We start from the raw sequence: 18,221 nt of genomic DNA on the forward strand, positions 1-18,221 counted from the left end.
ATAAGCATTTGATATTGCAAGACTTTAATAGTTATAGAAGACAAAGGTGACTCCATTGCTATAACTTGATTCTCAACTCTCCCAATAACCACCACCTCTCTTATCCATATGAACAATCTTGATATAATTACAATATTCATCCATGGGTTGGATCTAAAAAAGAGAGTAGCTTTACAACTGAGGCATAATTTTCTAGCAAAAAAATTTAAAAAATATTCAAGAACTTCAAATGCAATACTGAATTACTCTATTATTCTCTTGAAAATATAATTCAACAGTACACAATAGTTGAAATGTTACATCTACAAAAGAAATTTTAAAATTCTATACCATGAGGCTGAAACTTTCAAATCCTATTCATCAAATTGGATTCCATATTGCCAACCCAATCTGCTAAGAAACAACCAGTTTAAAGTATACACATTCAACGTAACCAATGATGACGATGATGATACAAATCAAGGAATTGCTAGAGTTACAAACAATAGTAGATCTTGCCAATCCTCATCTTATCCTTCACTTCTTCAGTCCTCACATCTCAGAAGAGCGTCTAATGAGAGCCAAAAATCCAGTGCCCAGGCATGCTTCGCATTCAAAATGGAAAAAAAGCTCGCCAAAGCATATATCAATGAACATTAACAAAAAAACAGATGTTCAAAGCAGAGTCAGTGTTTGTCTACTCTGATCTCCGCCGATCTTTGTGATTGTTGTACAGAGGTAAAATCGAACGGGGGCCATGTTTCCTTCCATAACATCGCCAGTAAAGAACCAACATCGCGATGATAACACCAATGGGAATAGCCCACCTGTCTCAACATGGAAATTCAAAGGAAATGAGAAGAAGCAAAAATGCTCATCGGTATTAAAATTCAATACGGCTACCACCTAAGAAACATGGACACCTCTACGTAGGAATCGTGTTGTGTTGGACACTGACACTGTGGACACTCTTAAAAACCTATCTGAATTAAAATTTTAAATTCATAATATCAGACACTTTGGCAACACTCTTGAACCCTCCGAATGTGCCTTATATGATGAATCTCTTCATAGTAACATTGTTCTGCATTATTTGAAATGTAACTTTGTGGACACCAAATAAGTTTTGCAACAATTATAAGATGAATACATCATGTCTATTCTAATGTTCTGCAATGGTTTTGCATTCTAAAGAATGCAATTGTTAGATGAATGATATATTGATATTTATGCCATGAAATTTTTTTAAAAAAATTTAATTAGTGTTATGTTGCTTTTTTTCATTACCTTTGAATAAACTATTCATATATTTGACACATAATAAGTTTATAAAATTATAAATTTCTAACGTGTCCCAAGCGAAATGTGTCTGGCCTTCTTTGAAAATTGCTGCCTCATCGTGTCGCATGTCTGTGCCTACTTAGGTTACCACAACTAACTCCAAGGATTTATGACATTTTTTTTTCCTATCATTTGCTTTTATTCCCTTCAAAATTCAGTGTAAGCAAATGAGTTATTGTCAAATCTTTTGAATTAGAAAGATCCTTTTGGTTAGAAGTTCAAAATAATTGATGCTAAGGATTGAAAATCAGCAGGGATTACAACTTGTGGTTAAAATAATTGAGATATTAACCATTGAAAATAAGCAGGGTTCACAACTCGTGGTTAAAATAATTGATGCTAAGGATTGAAAATAAGCAGAATTCACAACTTGTCAAGCACCACTCTCATGACAAAGGAACTCATACTTCTCACAACTGTTAAATTATTGGGAAAATGAAATATTTATTTCCTTGTAAATATGTTTTAATGCAGTTTTGGCAGAACCATAACCTAGAAAACCGCAACTCCAAGCACAAAACTCCATTCTATAGTTGATGCGTACAAACATGATAAAAAGCAGTTACACATCTTTCAAGTTGCTTTCAGGCAAAGATAATCTTAGAATCAAGCGAAGCAAATAATGAAGTTGTTACCTGTCCAAATCAAGGATAGGGCTGTAAACAAGGGCCTCCCAAGTTGCTACAATAAAATGCCAAACCGGATTGTAATAAAGAGATTCTGCTGACCAAAACATCCTCGTGTATGTCTCTAAGAAGATGAAGAGTATCCATGCCCCCATCTCAATCAAAATAAACTTTATCAGAAAACGACCCACCACTACCATGACAAGAGAGAAGGCTACCAACCAATTAAAGAGCCTGTGGTTGTATTCCTTAATAAATAGAGATTTTGACTTCCCCATCATCTGCAGATTTACATAGTATATACTAAGCACAGATCAAATGGAGACTAAAAAAACTAAACAAGAAAATAAGGACCATTTGGATACCAAATGAAGATGAACTATGTCAATATAATCTGCTTTTACAAAGATAATAAAGTAATTCTTCTGTTTTCTTACAATTTGAAACACGTTGGGCACTTACAGGATTGCTTTAAAATAAATTTAAATGAATAATGCCATTCTTTTGATTTCTATCATTTCATGTTTTGAGACACTTACATTTCATTGTGAGGTCCATCTTTGAATAAATCAATCTAAAAGGTTGAGGTTGTCATTCATGTGCTGATTAAAAATCATAAACTGGTTTCATACCCATGTGGGCTTCCAAAAATCCCTCACTCTGGTTTGGCTACAGCTTAATACGCTGCTTTTTAGCAAAATAGTCAAAATTAAAAAGTCTGTTTTACCTAAGAAAGCTAAAGAAGCCAACTTCCCACTAACAAATCAGCATTTTTAGATTCTAAATAAGCAAAAAAAAACAATTGAACGGAATCAAATTCAACTACCAACCACATGCACAATTGAAGAAAACTAAAAACAAAAAAAGAATGTGCAAAAATTGCCAACCTTCATCATCTTACGCTCATAACTGATTTTAGAAGGTCCAACACACTTCCTCTCAAAACTTTGGTTGCAATGGAGGAAACCTGCATTAAATTTTGCCATTGAAGGAAGTCTGAGCACTTGAAGTTGATCCATCTTGTCCTCACATTTGGTATACAATGTCTCACACAACTTTGAAGATTTATATTCATTTGCCAAAACAAAGTTCTTATACACCTGCAGAGAATTTCCAGTTAAAAAGAGTGAACATGAATCTACACTTCGGAAAACATTAAATCCCAAACAAGGAGGGATAGTGCCTACAGAAGAATATGACAGAGCAAGGACACATTGCTTAAGAACAAGGCAAAAGAAAAAGACCAACTATTCACACTACAAAGAAACTGACAAGCAGCTTTCCAGACTACCCTTCCCCTGTCCACCCAACTTCCAAAGCACCTTAGAGAGAGTTTATTAAATAGGGGGAAAAAAAAAAAACCCATAATATTTAAAGATGAAATGACCATAAGATCGAACAACATTCACTACACTTTTCCAGGAAATATTCCACTTGTTCACTGCAACAGCATTTCAGATGGCCTAATGCTATTCAGCCATTCAAATTATTTAAACATATTGGTTTTTGAGAGTCGCATGCTCACTAGTTATACTATGAAAATGGTCAATTTACAGACATGTTCATTTAGTCGACCAACCAAATCATTGACTTTGCAAAGCCTATTTTAACAAATCTTAGTTCTAGGTTTTGAGTATAATTTGTACCTTATCAATTTCTTCATCCAGTTTTTCAACTGATTTCTTCGCATGGTGCCGTCCAAAATGTTGCTCATCAAAAACTTTCATTGTTTCTTCTCTAAAACCTTCATGAGATCTTTGTAGAGACTCCTCCGAGAGGGGTAAACTTAATTTAGCCATCCTATCACTGTATAGTTTCATACATCGCTCCAGAACACCCTTATTGAAAACTTCCACAAGAGAGCCCGTTGATGGAATCTCCCCTTTATTCAAGGCTTCAAGAATCTGAAATAAAACATGCTTCATTTAAGAGAGAGCGCAGAGGATCAAAATATTTCGCAACCTGTTTTACTTTCTGTTGGTCATTCCCTTCGTCACCAGGAAGGTTCTAAAATCAAGATAACAAGGACAATTTCATTAAATCTCAGGTATCATCATAGCCACTAAGGCATCTCATTCTTTTTTTTTTTTCTTCCCCTTATTACTATTTGTATAGTAGTTAAAAATGACAACCAATGGAAAATTTTAACACTGATAAGAATACACTGGCAACATTACAACAGCAATAATTATAAAAGAGATTGTTATCCTTTGCAATGCAATAATCTTGCTCAACAGCCACAATAATTTTATAATTCACTTGTTTTTCTTCTATTTTCTGTCTTCCTTGGAAAGGGAAATTGACACTATATCATGAGTTCCCAACCAGAGTGATTGCCAGTCGAGCTTCATGACACTTAAGATATGAGTAGAGCTCATGTGACCTGCCCAGAATTAGTGTCTTGGGTTGCCTTGAGGAGGATTTGGACATCATAAGGTACAAGTTTGGGCAAAGAATTATTGACCTGATCACTCAATGGTGAACTTGGGGTCTGAAATAAGTATGATCTCACCCAAAGACAGTTGTATTAATACATCATCATTATTATTTGGTTAAAAAAAATTACACATTTTTCAAGCATGAAGTATTTTTCTAGTGGTGACTAGTGAATATATAATTTTGTCTAGGATGATACCCTCAACAGAGTGGGGCTTAGGCTTGCTTATTTTCATTAAAGTTGGGATTAGGCTGGCTGTTTTAGGACCAAGGTTGAGCTGGACGAGGATTGGGCTAGCATAGTGTTAATGACTACATTGTTGGCCCAGCAGGGACCACGCCAGCTAGCCCAATGCTCAGCCCTAAGATCAAGCCTAACAAAGGTGAGATAACATAATGAACAGCCTCAGAAATTCATTGATTCTAAAAATAACTCAGATGGTCTAAAATCCAAAATCATAGAGGATTACAGAAAGTCACCTGTTCCAAAAAAGATACAAACTCCTTCCCATTTAAAGGTTTACCCTGCACAATCTTCGGACGGATAATAGAAGAAACAAGTCCTTTCAGCTGATCTCTTCTCTTAACGTAAGTTGGGTCAAGGTCACCATCTTTCATGTCGCAAAGTTTTGTCCGTTGGAGATGAGGCTGTTTGCAAGATCAAACTGATTCTCAAATGCAAAGTGATTAAGGGAATGCATTTGCAAATGAAAGAAAAAAAACTAGATTCTTAAGGCAATTTATCCAAAAAAGAGTTACACAATAAATTACATTACAACCCTTTACAATATTACTAATATCATTATTATTGTGCTGGTAAGATAGCCCAGCATCTATTCTGTCCACATCATTATACGGTTAATCTAGACGAAATATGGTGGGGGCCTATGAAAACAATGGATACAACTTACAAGTGATTATCACGTGATCAATTCACTGTTCTTCAAAGCTCTAGTAAAGAGCATTGAAAGGAACTCCATTTCTCATTTTTATAGATCTTGAATCTCAGCTAATACTTGTAAGACTTTTTTTTCCCGAGTTAGGGCATTTTTTTAACATTCATCTAGCAAAACTGAAACTATATCTTCACTTCCAAAAATAAAAAGTGATAAATAAAATGTAGTAACAAATCAGAATTTTAAATATGGCATCCTACTTTAATTTTCCTATATTAAGGCATTTTTAGCATACATCATCTCAGCGCTTTTATAGTAATGAAATTATCTATTCAATAGGAAAAACAACTCACATTTGGATCCAAACAACACAAAGTCATTTCAAAACCAGGTCTCCAAGAAAGTCCACAAAAAAGTTGTAGTATTTTTCCTTGCATGTCATCTTCTTTAAATAAAGCTTTATTTTTTACTAAAACAGCCTCATGCATGAAGATCATGAGTAGAGCAGCTCAAAATCATTATTATGTACGATCATTCTACCTACAACTAGCAATGTGCCATAATATGTACGATCTTGGCACTAAAAGCATTTATAAATATCCATCTAACATAAGAACATGTTACGAAAACATCCTAGGAAACTTCTAATGATAAAAGGAATTAGAAGTTTCCTAGGATGTTTTCGTACTTTGTCAAACTTGTTTCATTGGCATCTTGTATAAAAGGCATTTTCAGCACATATCCCATACACATCACACAACATATTTGTTAAGAGTCCATATAAAATAGCTAGGCATTTGCTTCACTAGATTTCATTGCCTAGGAAGGCTATGAGAGACTCTCCATTATTCAGCCTTCAACTATTTCCTAGCTAACCACCATAGTTAACAATAAGAAAAGGGGAAGAATCATTAAGCAATGAGGCAAACCCATACTTGCGGTAAGCTAAAAGCTGTACTGTTATCACCCATGATAGCCAAAGAGTCCCTGATCTTGTTAACCTGGTAAGATTAAATTACCCAATGAAAAAAGAAGGTTAATTTTAATTTTATCATAAAGTTTCATTGATAAATAAAATTTGGAACAGAAAGATACCTGGTCAATATTTTTGTCCCCTGAGGTCACAATAAGCACACACAATTAACTTTTGCTTTATAATTTGTCATCATAAGTAGAACTCATTGTACATAGATATGGATAGATGAAAAACTAACCATCAAAATTAGGAACTTGTCGAAGAGCTTCATCCACCATTTCTTTCACAGATTTCCCTTCTGTAAAAATGACAAAACAGTGTTAATTCATCTGGATTGCAAGAGATTGGAAATGAGTGCACAAAAAGAGGTGTGCCTTGCCTGATGCGTCTTACACCTCAAAATAATTATGTAGTATTCTGTCCATAAGTTGAAAGAGGACAAATTGGACTGATAGGAATTGAATATTGCATATTTTAGCCATTTAACATACATTTGTTTAAGTATTAAGTCATTGTTACTTGGTTTATCAACTCCATCCATGTTTTTCCAGGTAGTTCAAGCTCTTCTGGTGGACTAACAATTCGAATGAAGTTTTCCAGAAGCTTGAAGAGCCTTGGACGGATGGAGTTTCAATAGGGTTACAAGATAGAAAAAAAAAATCAAATTGCAACATTTTTCTGCCCAGATAGATTTGGTGCTTGTTCAGCATGTGCTAAAATAGCACATGTTATTTTGGCACATTATCTTATTTGGGTCACATCACCTCTCTACCACATCACTTCAAATCCAACCCATATTTCACGTTTTTTCGTTAAAATTCGAAAAGTAAACTAATCTAGCACTTCTTAAACAACCCCTTGATTTCTGCCCAAGCAATTATAGCAAACACAAAAACAACTCACAACACTTTTCTACCCAGGCGAATCTGCGTGCCAGAAGCTGTGGAAGTCTAATTTTTAAAGGCTTTTTAGGCCATCCAATCCTTTTTCAACCCTAACTAGGGAAGGAAGGACAATAAAGGGCAACTTAGCTATGAAAAGAGGGTTTCACATACTTGAAAAACACAGCTCTAGAACGAAGAGAAGAGATTCCAAGAGCTTCAAACCTATTGCAATGGAGATTGTGGATTCTTCTTCTATCATGAACGGCTAGGCACTCCACTTGGGGTTTAGATGAAACCCTAGCCAAGTAACCCTGATTATTGTATTTAGTTCTGGGTTTGATGATTAATAATGCAAAGATTGTATTAATTTTGAGGCAATAATTTTATATTATGGTTGATGTATTTGAAACTTGTAGTTTTGAATGCATGATTATACAATGGTTTTGATGAATTAAGAGCCTATTCTTGGACAAGACGAGTCATGCTTAAATTTTGTTGAAGATGATTCATTCTCATCAAATATGGGTTATACCTAATTCCCAACTATGTGAATCCTCTTGACGACACCGCTAGGGCTTGTAACCACGATGGGTCATGATTGTGTTAATTAATCAAACCCCGAAATTACTGCAGTAGTCATAGTTACAAAGCTAAGGTGGATTCAACACCCTAAGTTCTTCCAATCATTGAATACAACTTCAATTTTATTTTGCTTTGCATAGTTTAATTTTATTTTAGTTTTAGCTCATTCAATCAAACTCATAATACTTCTTTTCTCTGAATTAAATTGCAGACCAACATCTATGATTAACACAACTTAGCCTTTTAGTCCCTAAGGTATGATACTCGTACATACATTACTATACTAATATTTTTATTATGGGTTATAGATTTTAAATGATCATAGACAAAAGAAAGCATATGAAGAAAACAGAGAAGGATTAACTTTTGGCACATAATATACTCTTGTTCCCATATATCTTGACAAATATATATTAGTTCAGAGAGATTGTCTTAAGCTACTGATACAAAAGAATATCCTAGGAAGTCATATCCAAACTTACGTAGAAAGTCACGCTGGATAAGCCACAACAGCTTAGCAGGTTCAAAGGCAATATCTTGCCCCTGCAAAACAATCCAGTCAGCCAAAACATAGCAAAATTAATAACAGTTTTTTCTTTCCTCTTTTTACATTAATTTTTATTTCTATGAAAACTATTACAAAAGAATATACATGAGAAAAAAATGCTGAAGTGGTATGAAAATTACCTTCACTCTGTTGCCCCATAATGATTGCAGACAAAACCATAAAATGAGTTAGTGTTTAGTGTAAAATGTGGGGTTAAAAAACAATGAATGAAAATGCCAATATACAAAACAACAAAAGTAAGGTGTTCGATTATCATGTCAGAATAACAGACCTTCCATAGAATTCTTCAGCGAGCTCAACAGCAAATGACAATCGAGATATATCAGCCTCACGGATCTAAACAACAAGACCAAGAAACAAATTACCTTTCATGATGTAAGTGGCAATTGTGTGCTTTAGTGACAGTTGACCAACATCCAAGCAGATAAACATAGTACCAGATCCCCTTTGTAACACAAATATGAATGTCCCATCCATGCTAAACCAAGGTGAGAAGTAACACAACATTGCCTAGAAACTGTTGCTATTCAATGATCATCCATTATGTTTTCATTTTAGATTTTATAAAACATTGCCAGAATTCTTATGAAAAATAAGTCTGAATTATCTCATTAAGAGCCTTAACTGCAAGTATTTGATGTTAGGGAAGCTTCACTTTATGAGAATTTTGAAGGGAAATTTTAGGAACTAGCGAGCAAGTGACAAATGAATGAAGCCTACTCCATAAATCATTACAAACAAGTTAAGATAGTCTGGTTCATCACCTTTAATTCTCCAATACTGTCTCTATCTCTCCTTCAAAGACTACCTCACCTCTCACCCTGTCCAATTCCAATGGTTTCTCACCATCTCAGTGCCTACTGCCTACAATGCTTCCAGAGGGCTCCACACCTAGCCTACTCACCAGTCAATCCACCATTTACAACTTCAAACCAATTTTTTATGAATTGACTTCTTTGGCTTTGGCTGAGTGACTCAATGCTTTTACAAAGTATGCCGTTGTAACTTGTACTAATAGCTTCATGTCAAACCATGACTATTGTCCCTCAAAGTGATGAATGTTTTGGTCAGTTCTCTTGAACACTTTTTGAACACTTTATTTGAACACTTTTTTTGTACTCTTTTACAGCCTTCTACCTATTATGACATTCAAAACGTAATCAATGACCAACGCCAATCCCACATGTTGGATGCACCCCAAAAAATAGAAATCACATAATTCACTTCTATCTTAAGCCCTAAAGTTAATAAAAACAAAACTGTACTCACTTCCAGGGCCATAAAACTTTGAAGACTCCAATATTACATTTGCTTATTTAAATACATGTGCTTCCATACACAAAGCAGCTCCTATTCTAAGGTTTGCCCAAACCTACAGGTAAACACATAAACTTTCTAGTTTGTTTCTGTAGAACCAGAACTTTTTTAGTATGCTAAAATTCCAAGTTTTGGCTGTCCATGTCACGATGCTCAACAGAATAATAAGAAACACACACACACACAGAGGCGTGAAGTAACAAACCGTCTCAGGCAGGTTATAGATAAGCACCGAACTCAATACTGTTGCCAGAGCAAAAATCCTGCAAAACAAGAATCAGAAAGGAGGACCAACAATTACTTACAGCCATCAGAGGCAGATTAAAGACCAAATATTGACTTCAAGATTACCGGTCGTCATATACATTTGACTTCCCAATACTTTCAAATCCTTCAGTATCAAGGTAGAAGACAGAAGTCTTTACTCCATTAATTTCCATTTCTACCGGGGCTCCCCATACCCAAATCCCTGTAAGAAACAACATAAGATCTGTAAATCATATCTGTAAATAAGTGGTTTCTTAGATCCAGCACATCATAATCATATCTCGATCTACCTTTTGTCTTTGTGTCACGCATGTGCCCAACACCAAACCCTGCAAAGACATCAAGCATCAAAGCTTAGGAAACCATTGAAACAAACCAACTTATGATAAAGCATTAATGATTCTGACTTTTCAACCCAATCTAAACTAATGGCATCAGAGGCTGACCTTCATAACAAGAAAGGGAAAGAAGTTGATTAAGAAGAAATGATTTTCCAGAGCGATATGGACCAATCACCTAATAAAACACCCATCAAAATGGAGTCAGTTCTAAACAAAATTTAGAGCAAGGTCGAACAAATCAAAATTTCTCTAAGCAAAAGGTTGACTTCTCACAGAGGACTTGACATGCACAAATAATTACAGACATGGACTATTGTCAGTCATGCACACACGAGAAATCAGTTATGTACAATATTCCAAAACACAAAACAAATTAAATAAAACATTACTCATTTTCAAACAAGTTAATTTTTCTAATTTCATTAACGGGCACTACGTATATTCTAGATTTTACAAACCTTTTGGATTGGTTAAATGGCAAAATAAATTTGTTTTTGATCAGTGTCAAATATTTGAAACTAACAGATATTAAGGAAAATCAATCTCAAACTTACAGCAACAGCAGCAATCGGGGTTGTTATTCTCTGAATTGCCTCCAATCCTTCCTTTGAAATGCGAAGTTTTGTATGACCGGGGTCAGGTTCAACAATAGGAAACCTGTAAAAGAAATAAAAAGGATAAAATGAATTATTGATCACAAGTCATGGTTTTACATAAAGCTATGAGTAGAACCCCATTCTCTCACAAGCTATGGTTCGTCTTGTTTACTCTCCAAGTGGCTCCAGGATTAATTTTAATGATGAATAATAAAAAAAACTTCCTTTCACCAATAAATTCCTACTATATATGCAGCAACCAACCTATACATGTGCCTCTCCCTCCTAAAAACACATAAGTAATTAACATTTGTGGAAGAGGATTTATCTATTTATTTCTTCAGAGGGTTAGATCTTCAAATACTTCATTCCATTAAAATACTTGAGAGTATAAAGGGAAAATTTATACTCTCAAGTACCTTTTTCTTCTCCTAACCTATAAAAATTTGTTCTACTATATAACCGACGATGTAGTCTTTGAAGAGTTTGAGCTGAAGTCATGACAATAATTTATATGTACCATTCTTGGTATTTTGCAATTGCATTCTAACATTAGTTCTTAATGTGCCAACCAAATAGTACAGAACTGAGAGAATTTCTGGCATATCATTACCACACATTGCAACTGTAAAATGTGCATTGCAGTTTGGATTGTGTGGGGTATAGCTGGACGATAGTTAACAATGTATCACCCTGTAGGTATCAGGGCATTAACCATGGCTGCAGCCATCGCAATGCATCACTTCGAATGTGACTAATTTGCTATACCCCTTGTTGAAATCTGTGTGTTTACTTATCTACTTAGTACTTTATGCTAAATTTTAACCTTCATATTCTATAAGCTTATTCTATATTATTTGCTGTCCATTCTCTTTCAACAATTTTCATACACGGTAATAGTGGTTCTAAGCAGGATCAATGTTTCCTCTTGCCACTGTTGGATTGTGTTCTCCTCTTATGTTTATCATGCACCATTATCTCATCTTGGAAATATGAGTAAACAAAGGTAACATGAAATATTATCACAAGCCACAGCTTGATTAAAAGCAATGATTACAACATATTCTCTCTGAATTGCCTCTTATGTTTATAATGCACTATTATCTCACAAGCTATGGTTTGACATAATGCTTTTGCAAAGTTCATCTCCTAACCTTCCAACCACTGCCCAACATATAGATTAAAATGAAAGGAAATAAGCATAGCAGTCAAAATATCAAATTTTGCCCAATCAATTTTTATTTTTTTTTTATAAACAAAACCCTTCCACTAAAATATAATACACACCCAAAGATACAGCATATCTAAGAAACTTGAAGCACACTTATGATCTCCACTTAACAAAATTGCCTTAACCATCTAGTTTCAAACAGTATAATATATTCTTTCATCCATGAACCCTAAAGACACCTACTCCGATTTTGCACAGATAACAACAAAGAAAACTAAACTTCACTTTAATACAAGGTCTCCATGAAACCAACAACTTAGCATAACAAAAATTATAAGAAGCCGGAACTGAATCTCTTTGAATTCACAAAAGAGGAACACCTTTAAACTCCTTCGTACAAACCCCCTAAGGAAACCAAAAACCGCTATTCTCTCAGGTTCAAATCATCCTATTTCTCTTGAAAAATACGAGCATTTCTCTATGTCCTAACATATCACCTCCAAAGAGCATAGTGTAACGCATGTTCCAATACATTGACCTTTCATTTCGAAAAAAACGAATTTTAACAGTGCAAAAGAATTCATGTTCTTCCCCTTATTTTATTTTTCCAAAACCTCAATGATTATGAATAAAATTCCTGTCAAAACAACCGTTTCTTAGGAGAAACATTAAAAAGGGCCCAAAATACTATGCACTGGCAAAAACTTCCTAATCACAAAAATTCTATGACATTCTTCAACTCCTTACCTGTGAATCACCATGCAACACTTCAACCAAACCCAGTATTCATTTATTTTATATGTATATATATTGATATGTCATCAAAGATGGTTTTTATTGGTTTAGGGGATGAGTAAGTGTGAAAAAGGTGGTGGAAGGGAAATCTGAAAGTACTTGGTATAATGACAGAGTTGTCGGGTCTTATGTGGTTGGGTTGCGAAAGGGCATCATGATGGTTTGGAAAGAATTTGCAAAGAAAATTGTGTAGAATGGAAATACTTTAGTGGAGAATTGTTTGTTGATATGATAATGGAGTAGCGTGGAACCCACAATTTAGGAGAATTTTGAGATTCGAAAATCTAGTCCATGAAGGCCTTCTTTGGTTACTTATATGATTCAGGGGTTCGAAGAGATAATCAGGATTCTTTGGTCAGGGGAAACTTTCTACTTCCTTGGAAAGATATTTGGAAAGTGCAAATTTCCTCCTAACTTTCCTAAGTTTTGGGTAGATTGTTGCCCTTGAGACCACCTGGAAAGTGATTATTGGTTAATGTTGCATGTGTAAGAGGGCAGGAGAAAAGGTGAAACATCTTCTTGTCAATTACCTGGCAGTGTCTAGTGAGTTATAGAGCCTTATTTTTGCAGTCTTTGGTGTGGCTTGGGTGTCTCCTTCAGTGAGGAGATATGCTTACATGATGGAGATTAGTATGCCTCGAGGAAAAGGAGAGGAAGGTGTGGAAGAAATGGAATATGGTGGTTTTTCAAAACAATGAGTTACCAATTTATAGACCGAAAGGATCCTTGCTCCTTTCTTCTTTTTTTGTTTTTTTGGATGAGAGTGGACTGTTTTTTTCCTTCGTTTGCACAGTTTGTAAGAGATTTGTGTATACTTGTGGATGTATATAACTTATATATCACCAATACTTGAATAGTGTAAAAGTAAACTTTCCTGTGAGTATGTAAGAAAATTGGAACCAATTTCATGCATTCAGCCACAAATAGTTTCATACAAATCTACTAAGAAACTTCAGGATTTATAAAGGCTTCCTTAATTATTTTGTGTAGCTGTAGTGCAAAGCTAAGAGATCCAACAGGCTGAACATATGGCTATTGTAATTGGTGTTCATCACATTACTATCACCCTTTGACCTTTGCCACAAGTTAGGTAACTCATGAAAGCAGTTTCACTATCCAAGCTTAGTTACTTTCCTATCTACAAAAAAAAGTTTGAAATAGACTATGGTACTATCTAATGAATTCTTTGGATGTTGCAAGCACTCATGTTAAATAAGCTGGTATAAAACTAACCATCACCAAACCAAACCAAGCCTTAAGTCTCATCAAATGGGATCAGTTACATGAATCATTCTTCTTCACTCGACTCTATCCAAGGCCATTTCATTAGTCAAATTAAGGAGATTCGTATCTCTATTTACTACACTAGCCCATGTCAATCTAAGTCTGTCCCTTCCCCTAACACTTTCATCTATCGTCATTGTATCACATCTCTTTACTATTGTTTCCGTTGGTCTCCGTCGTATTGCATCCCTTCCCCTAACCATCACCAATGGTTATAAATTATCTTTTTGTAAGGATGCTCAAGATCTCTGAATGTTCTCGTTATAGCACAGTCCTGTTTTCTTGACTTCCGCATAAGATAAGAATTTCCTGTCCACCTATTGTAGGCTACATAACTGCCAAGTGACCTAATATGTATTTGTCACGTTGAAAGTTGATAACAACTCGGAAACTGCAGTAACCTAGATGCTTCATTTGGCAACCTCTTAAGGCCAGCTTATTGGCTAAAAAAATCTATTTTGCAATAAAAATAAAAAAATAAAAGCTTCCGGTCATTTGGGCATACCCATTTCCCGCCAAAATACCAACATTAGCCACTCTAAAAAAGCCATTAGAAAAATCAAAACAGTTATTAAGAACATGCCAAACAAATTAGCTTTTTTATAGCATTAACTTTATTGGTGGCTTATTTTTAGCCAATAAACAAACTTTTAGCTAACTCCCGAAGGAAAGCTTGCTTGTTTTCATTTTTCAGAAAACCCTTTTCAGAAAATTTTACTTTCTTATTTTTCGTATTTTTTTGTTTTTACTGATTTTTTTTAATATTTGAAGTAATTTTTTTACTTTTTAGACACATCTAACAAAAATACACCTAAAAAGTAAAAATATTGTAAAAAAAATCCTTTAAAAATTTACTAAATACCAAAAATACAAAAAAAAATACAAGAATTCAGTACATTTTTTGTATTTCTATGTATTTATTAATTTTTTAAAATATTTTTTCACAATTTTTTTACTTTTTAGATACATCTAACTAAGATGCATATAAAAAAGTAAAAAAAAATGTTTAAAATTTAAAAAATATTCACTAAAAATAAAAGAATACGAAAACCTCAGGTTTCAAAAAACTTAATCAAAAAAACTCAAACCAAACGCACTGTTATTCTTTGGATAAGTAGTTTCACCACCTAAAAATTGAATCTAAATTTCCAAATCTAAATTATAAAATATTTTTCATCTGATTGCATCAAACCATAAATACACATTCATATTACAAAAGTTTATACAGAACCTCATCAAAACTCATGACTCATGTGCAACACAAAGTTTTCCACCAATACCAGTGAAGTTAAATCTCTAACAAAATGCAACCCATCACAACAACAACTGTTATTCCTTAGCAAAAGAAAGACACAAATCTAACATAAAAGCACCCCAAAAAATTCATGATTCAAAACTTTTAATTGGAAGTAACAGAGGAAACACACAATGCATTATCAAGACCATCACAAGCACAATGAACCCCACGTCAAGATTTCATTCCCATTTAACAGTAAAGCAAACTCAACCGTAAATAATGATGAATAAATTCAATTAAGAACAGGCACACTCTGAGTATTAAGAAATTAATTACGCTCTATTGAAATCGTCAATTGAGAAGGACCCAGATGCGAATAAGCAAAGAAAGATCGAAAACACCGCGACCCAACACGAAATCTTCATTGTGGATCGCTGCAAAAGGCCTTATCTTACAAATGCGGCACGGTTATAGGAGGCGAACACAATCTTTCGGCGAGGAAAGAAGAAGAAAATCGAGTGGTTTTGAAGACATGGGTGAGAGGGAGAAAGAAGGGGATCTCAAGAAGCCATGGCCGAGGGTACAGGTTAAGAATCGCTGACCCCTCTTTTTGGGTGTAACGCCGCAGAGAAAACCCAAAGAAATGGGTTTGTTTGTGCACTGAAAAGTAGGGAATTCGTGCCACGAGAAGGAAAAGGGAAGCGTGTCCTACGAATTTCTGGAGAGAGATAGGGAACTCGGAAGCAATGGAGCAAGCAATTGTACAATTTATACTGTAAAGCTCCGAAAATTTTGAAACTCTGCTGCAGGGTATGGGAATCGGGCCGAGTACGGTCTGGAGTAGACCGGATTAGAGTAAAATTATGATTAATCCGTTATTTACGGATCTTGAAAAATTAAAATTAATTTAATCTGTTTAAATAGTAGATTCAATCTGAACCAATTCATTTAAATACAGATTAGATCAATTAATTTAATTCGTTTTAATTTCATAAAAATATAAATATAACACCATATTAGTTTCATAATAGTAACATGTCTTTTCGTAATAGCGACAAATTGTTTTAAAATTAAACAACCATAAGAAAAGTAGTTCCACTATAAGTATTTAGACTATTACAAATTAATACTAAAAACTAACAAACAAAATTAATAAAAGAAGATATTATGCAAGTTTAAGTTTGGATTTAAGTTTTATATGAAATGGGAGAAGATACTATGTAGAAGGGTGTATAATAAAAATATAGACTATTTGTATACGGTCTGGATCGGTTCCAATTCGGAACTGTGGGATTCAATCCGGAACCAATCCGTAAACTACGGATTTTTAATTTTTTAATCCGGAACCGAACTACGGATTCAAAAAACTAATCCAAACCTACTAGATTGGACTGAACTAGATTGGATTACGAATTTCACGGATTCATTGCTCAGCCCTATATGTAAGTCGTGAAATTCGTAATTCGATCCAGTGTAGTTCAATTCAATAAGTTTGGATTAGTTTTTTAAATTCGTGGTTTGGTTTCGAATTGAATAATTAAACATTCGTAGTCCACGGATTGGTTTCGGATTGAACCCCACGGTTTCAGATTGGAACCAATCCGGACCGTATCAAACCTAAACTCGTATAATATCTTCTTTTATTACTTTTGTTCGTTAGTTTTTAGTTTTAATTTATAATCGTCTAAATTTTTATGGTGAAACCAGTTTTCTTATGGTTATTTAAATTTTAGAACAGTATATTGCTATTATAGAAAAACATGTTGCTATTGTGGAACTAATATAGCGCTATGTTTATATTTTTATGAAATTAAAGTGTTATATATATTTTTTTGTTATTTAATTATGTGAATCCGTGGTCTTAAACCGATCCAATCCTTGTTTAAATGGATTGGTTCGATTTGGTTCCATGATTTAAACAAATTGGATTGATTCCAATTTTTCAATAACCGTAGATAACGGATTAGTCATGATTTTACTCCAATCAGGTCCAATCTGGACCATGCTCACCCCTAATTTCTAGTGGTGTATTAATTTTTTATTAAATTTGGATAAAAAATTCTTTAATATTAAGGGTTAGTTTGGCATGTTTGAAAAAAAAACTAAAAATTCAAAAAGTCAATATCTTATTTAAGTTACATCATCTTGTTTAAGTCATATCACCTTTCTAACACATCACTTCAAACACAACTCAAACCCAACCCATATTTCATAAAAAGTCAAAAAGTACACTTATTTAGATCATCTCAAACAACCCCTAAGTGTTTTAATGGAAGATTTTGTAATTTTATCAAACTACCGGGTGGTTGATTAGCTAGTGTAATTTTTTTTTATAAATTTTTGTCTTGAGATTGTCATCCAGAGGACATCTGGAAACATCTGGTATTGAAAATCTAACAGCAATAAATAGTGATTTGATGAAATGCGCATTGATCCTCAATTTAATGAAAGAAAAATAAAATCTTAAATTTAATAATAAATTTGATAAACCGTTAGGGATGTAAAAAGTAATTTCTTTTTTTTTGTTATCAAATTTAAATTTAATAATGAATTTAATGAATCATTAGATGATCTTACACACCACTAAATATCTTTGTACCTTTTGCTATCTTTTTTTAAAAAAAAATATTACAAATTTATTTTATCTTAAAATTCCCTTTTTACTTTTGTTTTTAAACATTTTAAAATCCTAATCTTAAACCAGCTTGGAACACTTTCACTTTTTCATTTCTAGTTTCGATCGTCACTTTTAACTCCTCTTCACCTCTATCGGCACCTTTCAACTCCTTCCAACCTCCACGGCCCTACATTACAGTCTTTCTCATTCCGCAACCTACCTTTGGCAACCCCTCTTTCCTGTGACCTTCAAATGATAGCTCTCAACCCATGCAACTGTCCTCCCACAACTTTGCAACTCTCTTACAC

General features: G+C 34.1%; 1 protein-coding gene across 1 annotated transcript; it reads right to left on the reverse strand.

The window, feature by feature from the left end:
- Positions 1 to 224: 224 nt before the first annotated feature.
- LOC114282912 (Guanylate-binding family protein) lies at positions 225 to 16,098 on the reverse strand. The gene is given in 17 exon segments (XM_082899496.1): positions 225 to 806; positions 1,956 to 2,227; positions 2,834 to 3,046; positions 3,593 to 3,850; positions 4,863 to 5,030; positions 6,214 to 6,279; positions 6,374 to 6,393; positions 6,493 to 6,552; positions 8,203 to 8,263; positions 8,408 to 8,423; positions 8,488 to 8,624; positions 9,811 to 9,868; positions 9,957 to 10,074; positions 10,163 to 10,201; positions 10,319 to 10,388; positions 10,768 to 10,870; positions 15,633 to 16,098. Coding segments are annotated over 17 exon segments (1,878 nt in total). The 5' UTR covers positions 15,722 to 16,098; the 3' UTR covers positions 225 to 676.
- Between the last annotated feature and the right edge of the window lie 2,123 nt (positions 16,099 to 18,221).

The sequence above is a fragment of the Camellia sinensis genome, chromosome 12, assembly GCF_055761805.1.
Source record: "Camellia sinensis isolate YWXY chromosome 12, ASM5576180v1, whole genome shotgun sequence".
Lineage (NCBI taxonomy): Eukaryota > Viridiplantae > Streptophyta > Magnoliopsida > Ericales > Theaceae > Camellia > Camellia sinensis.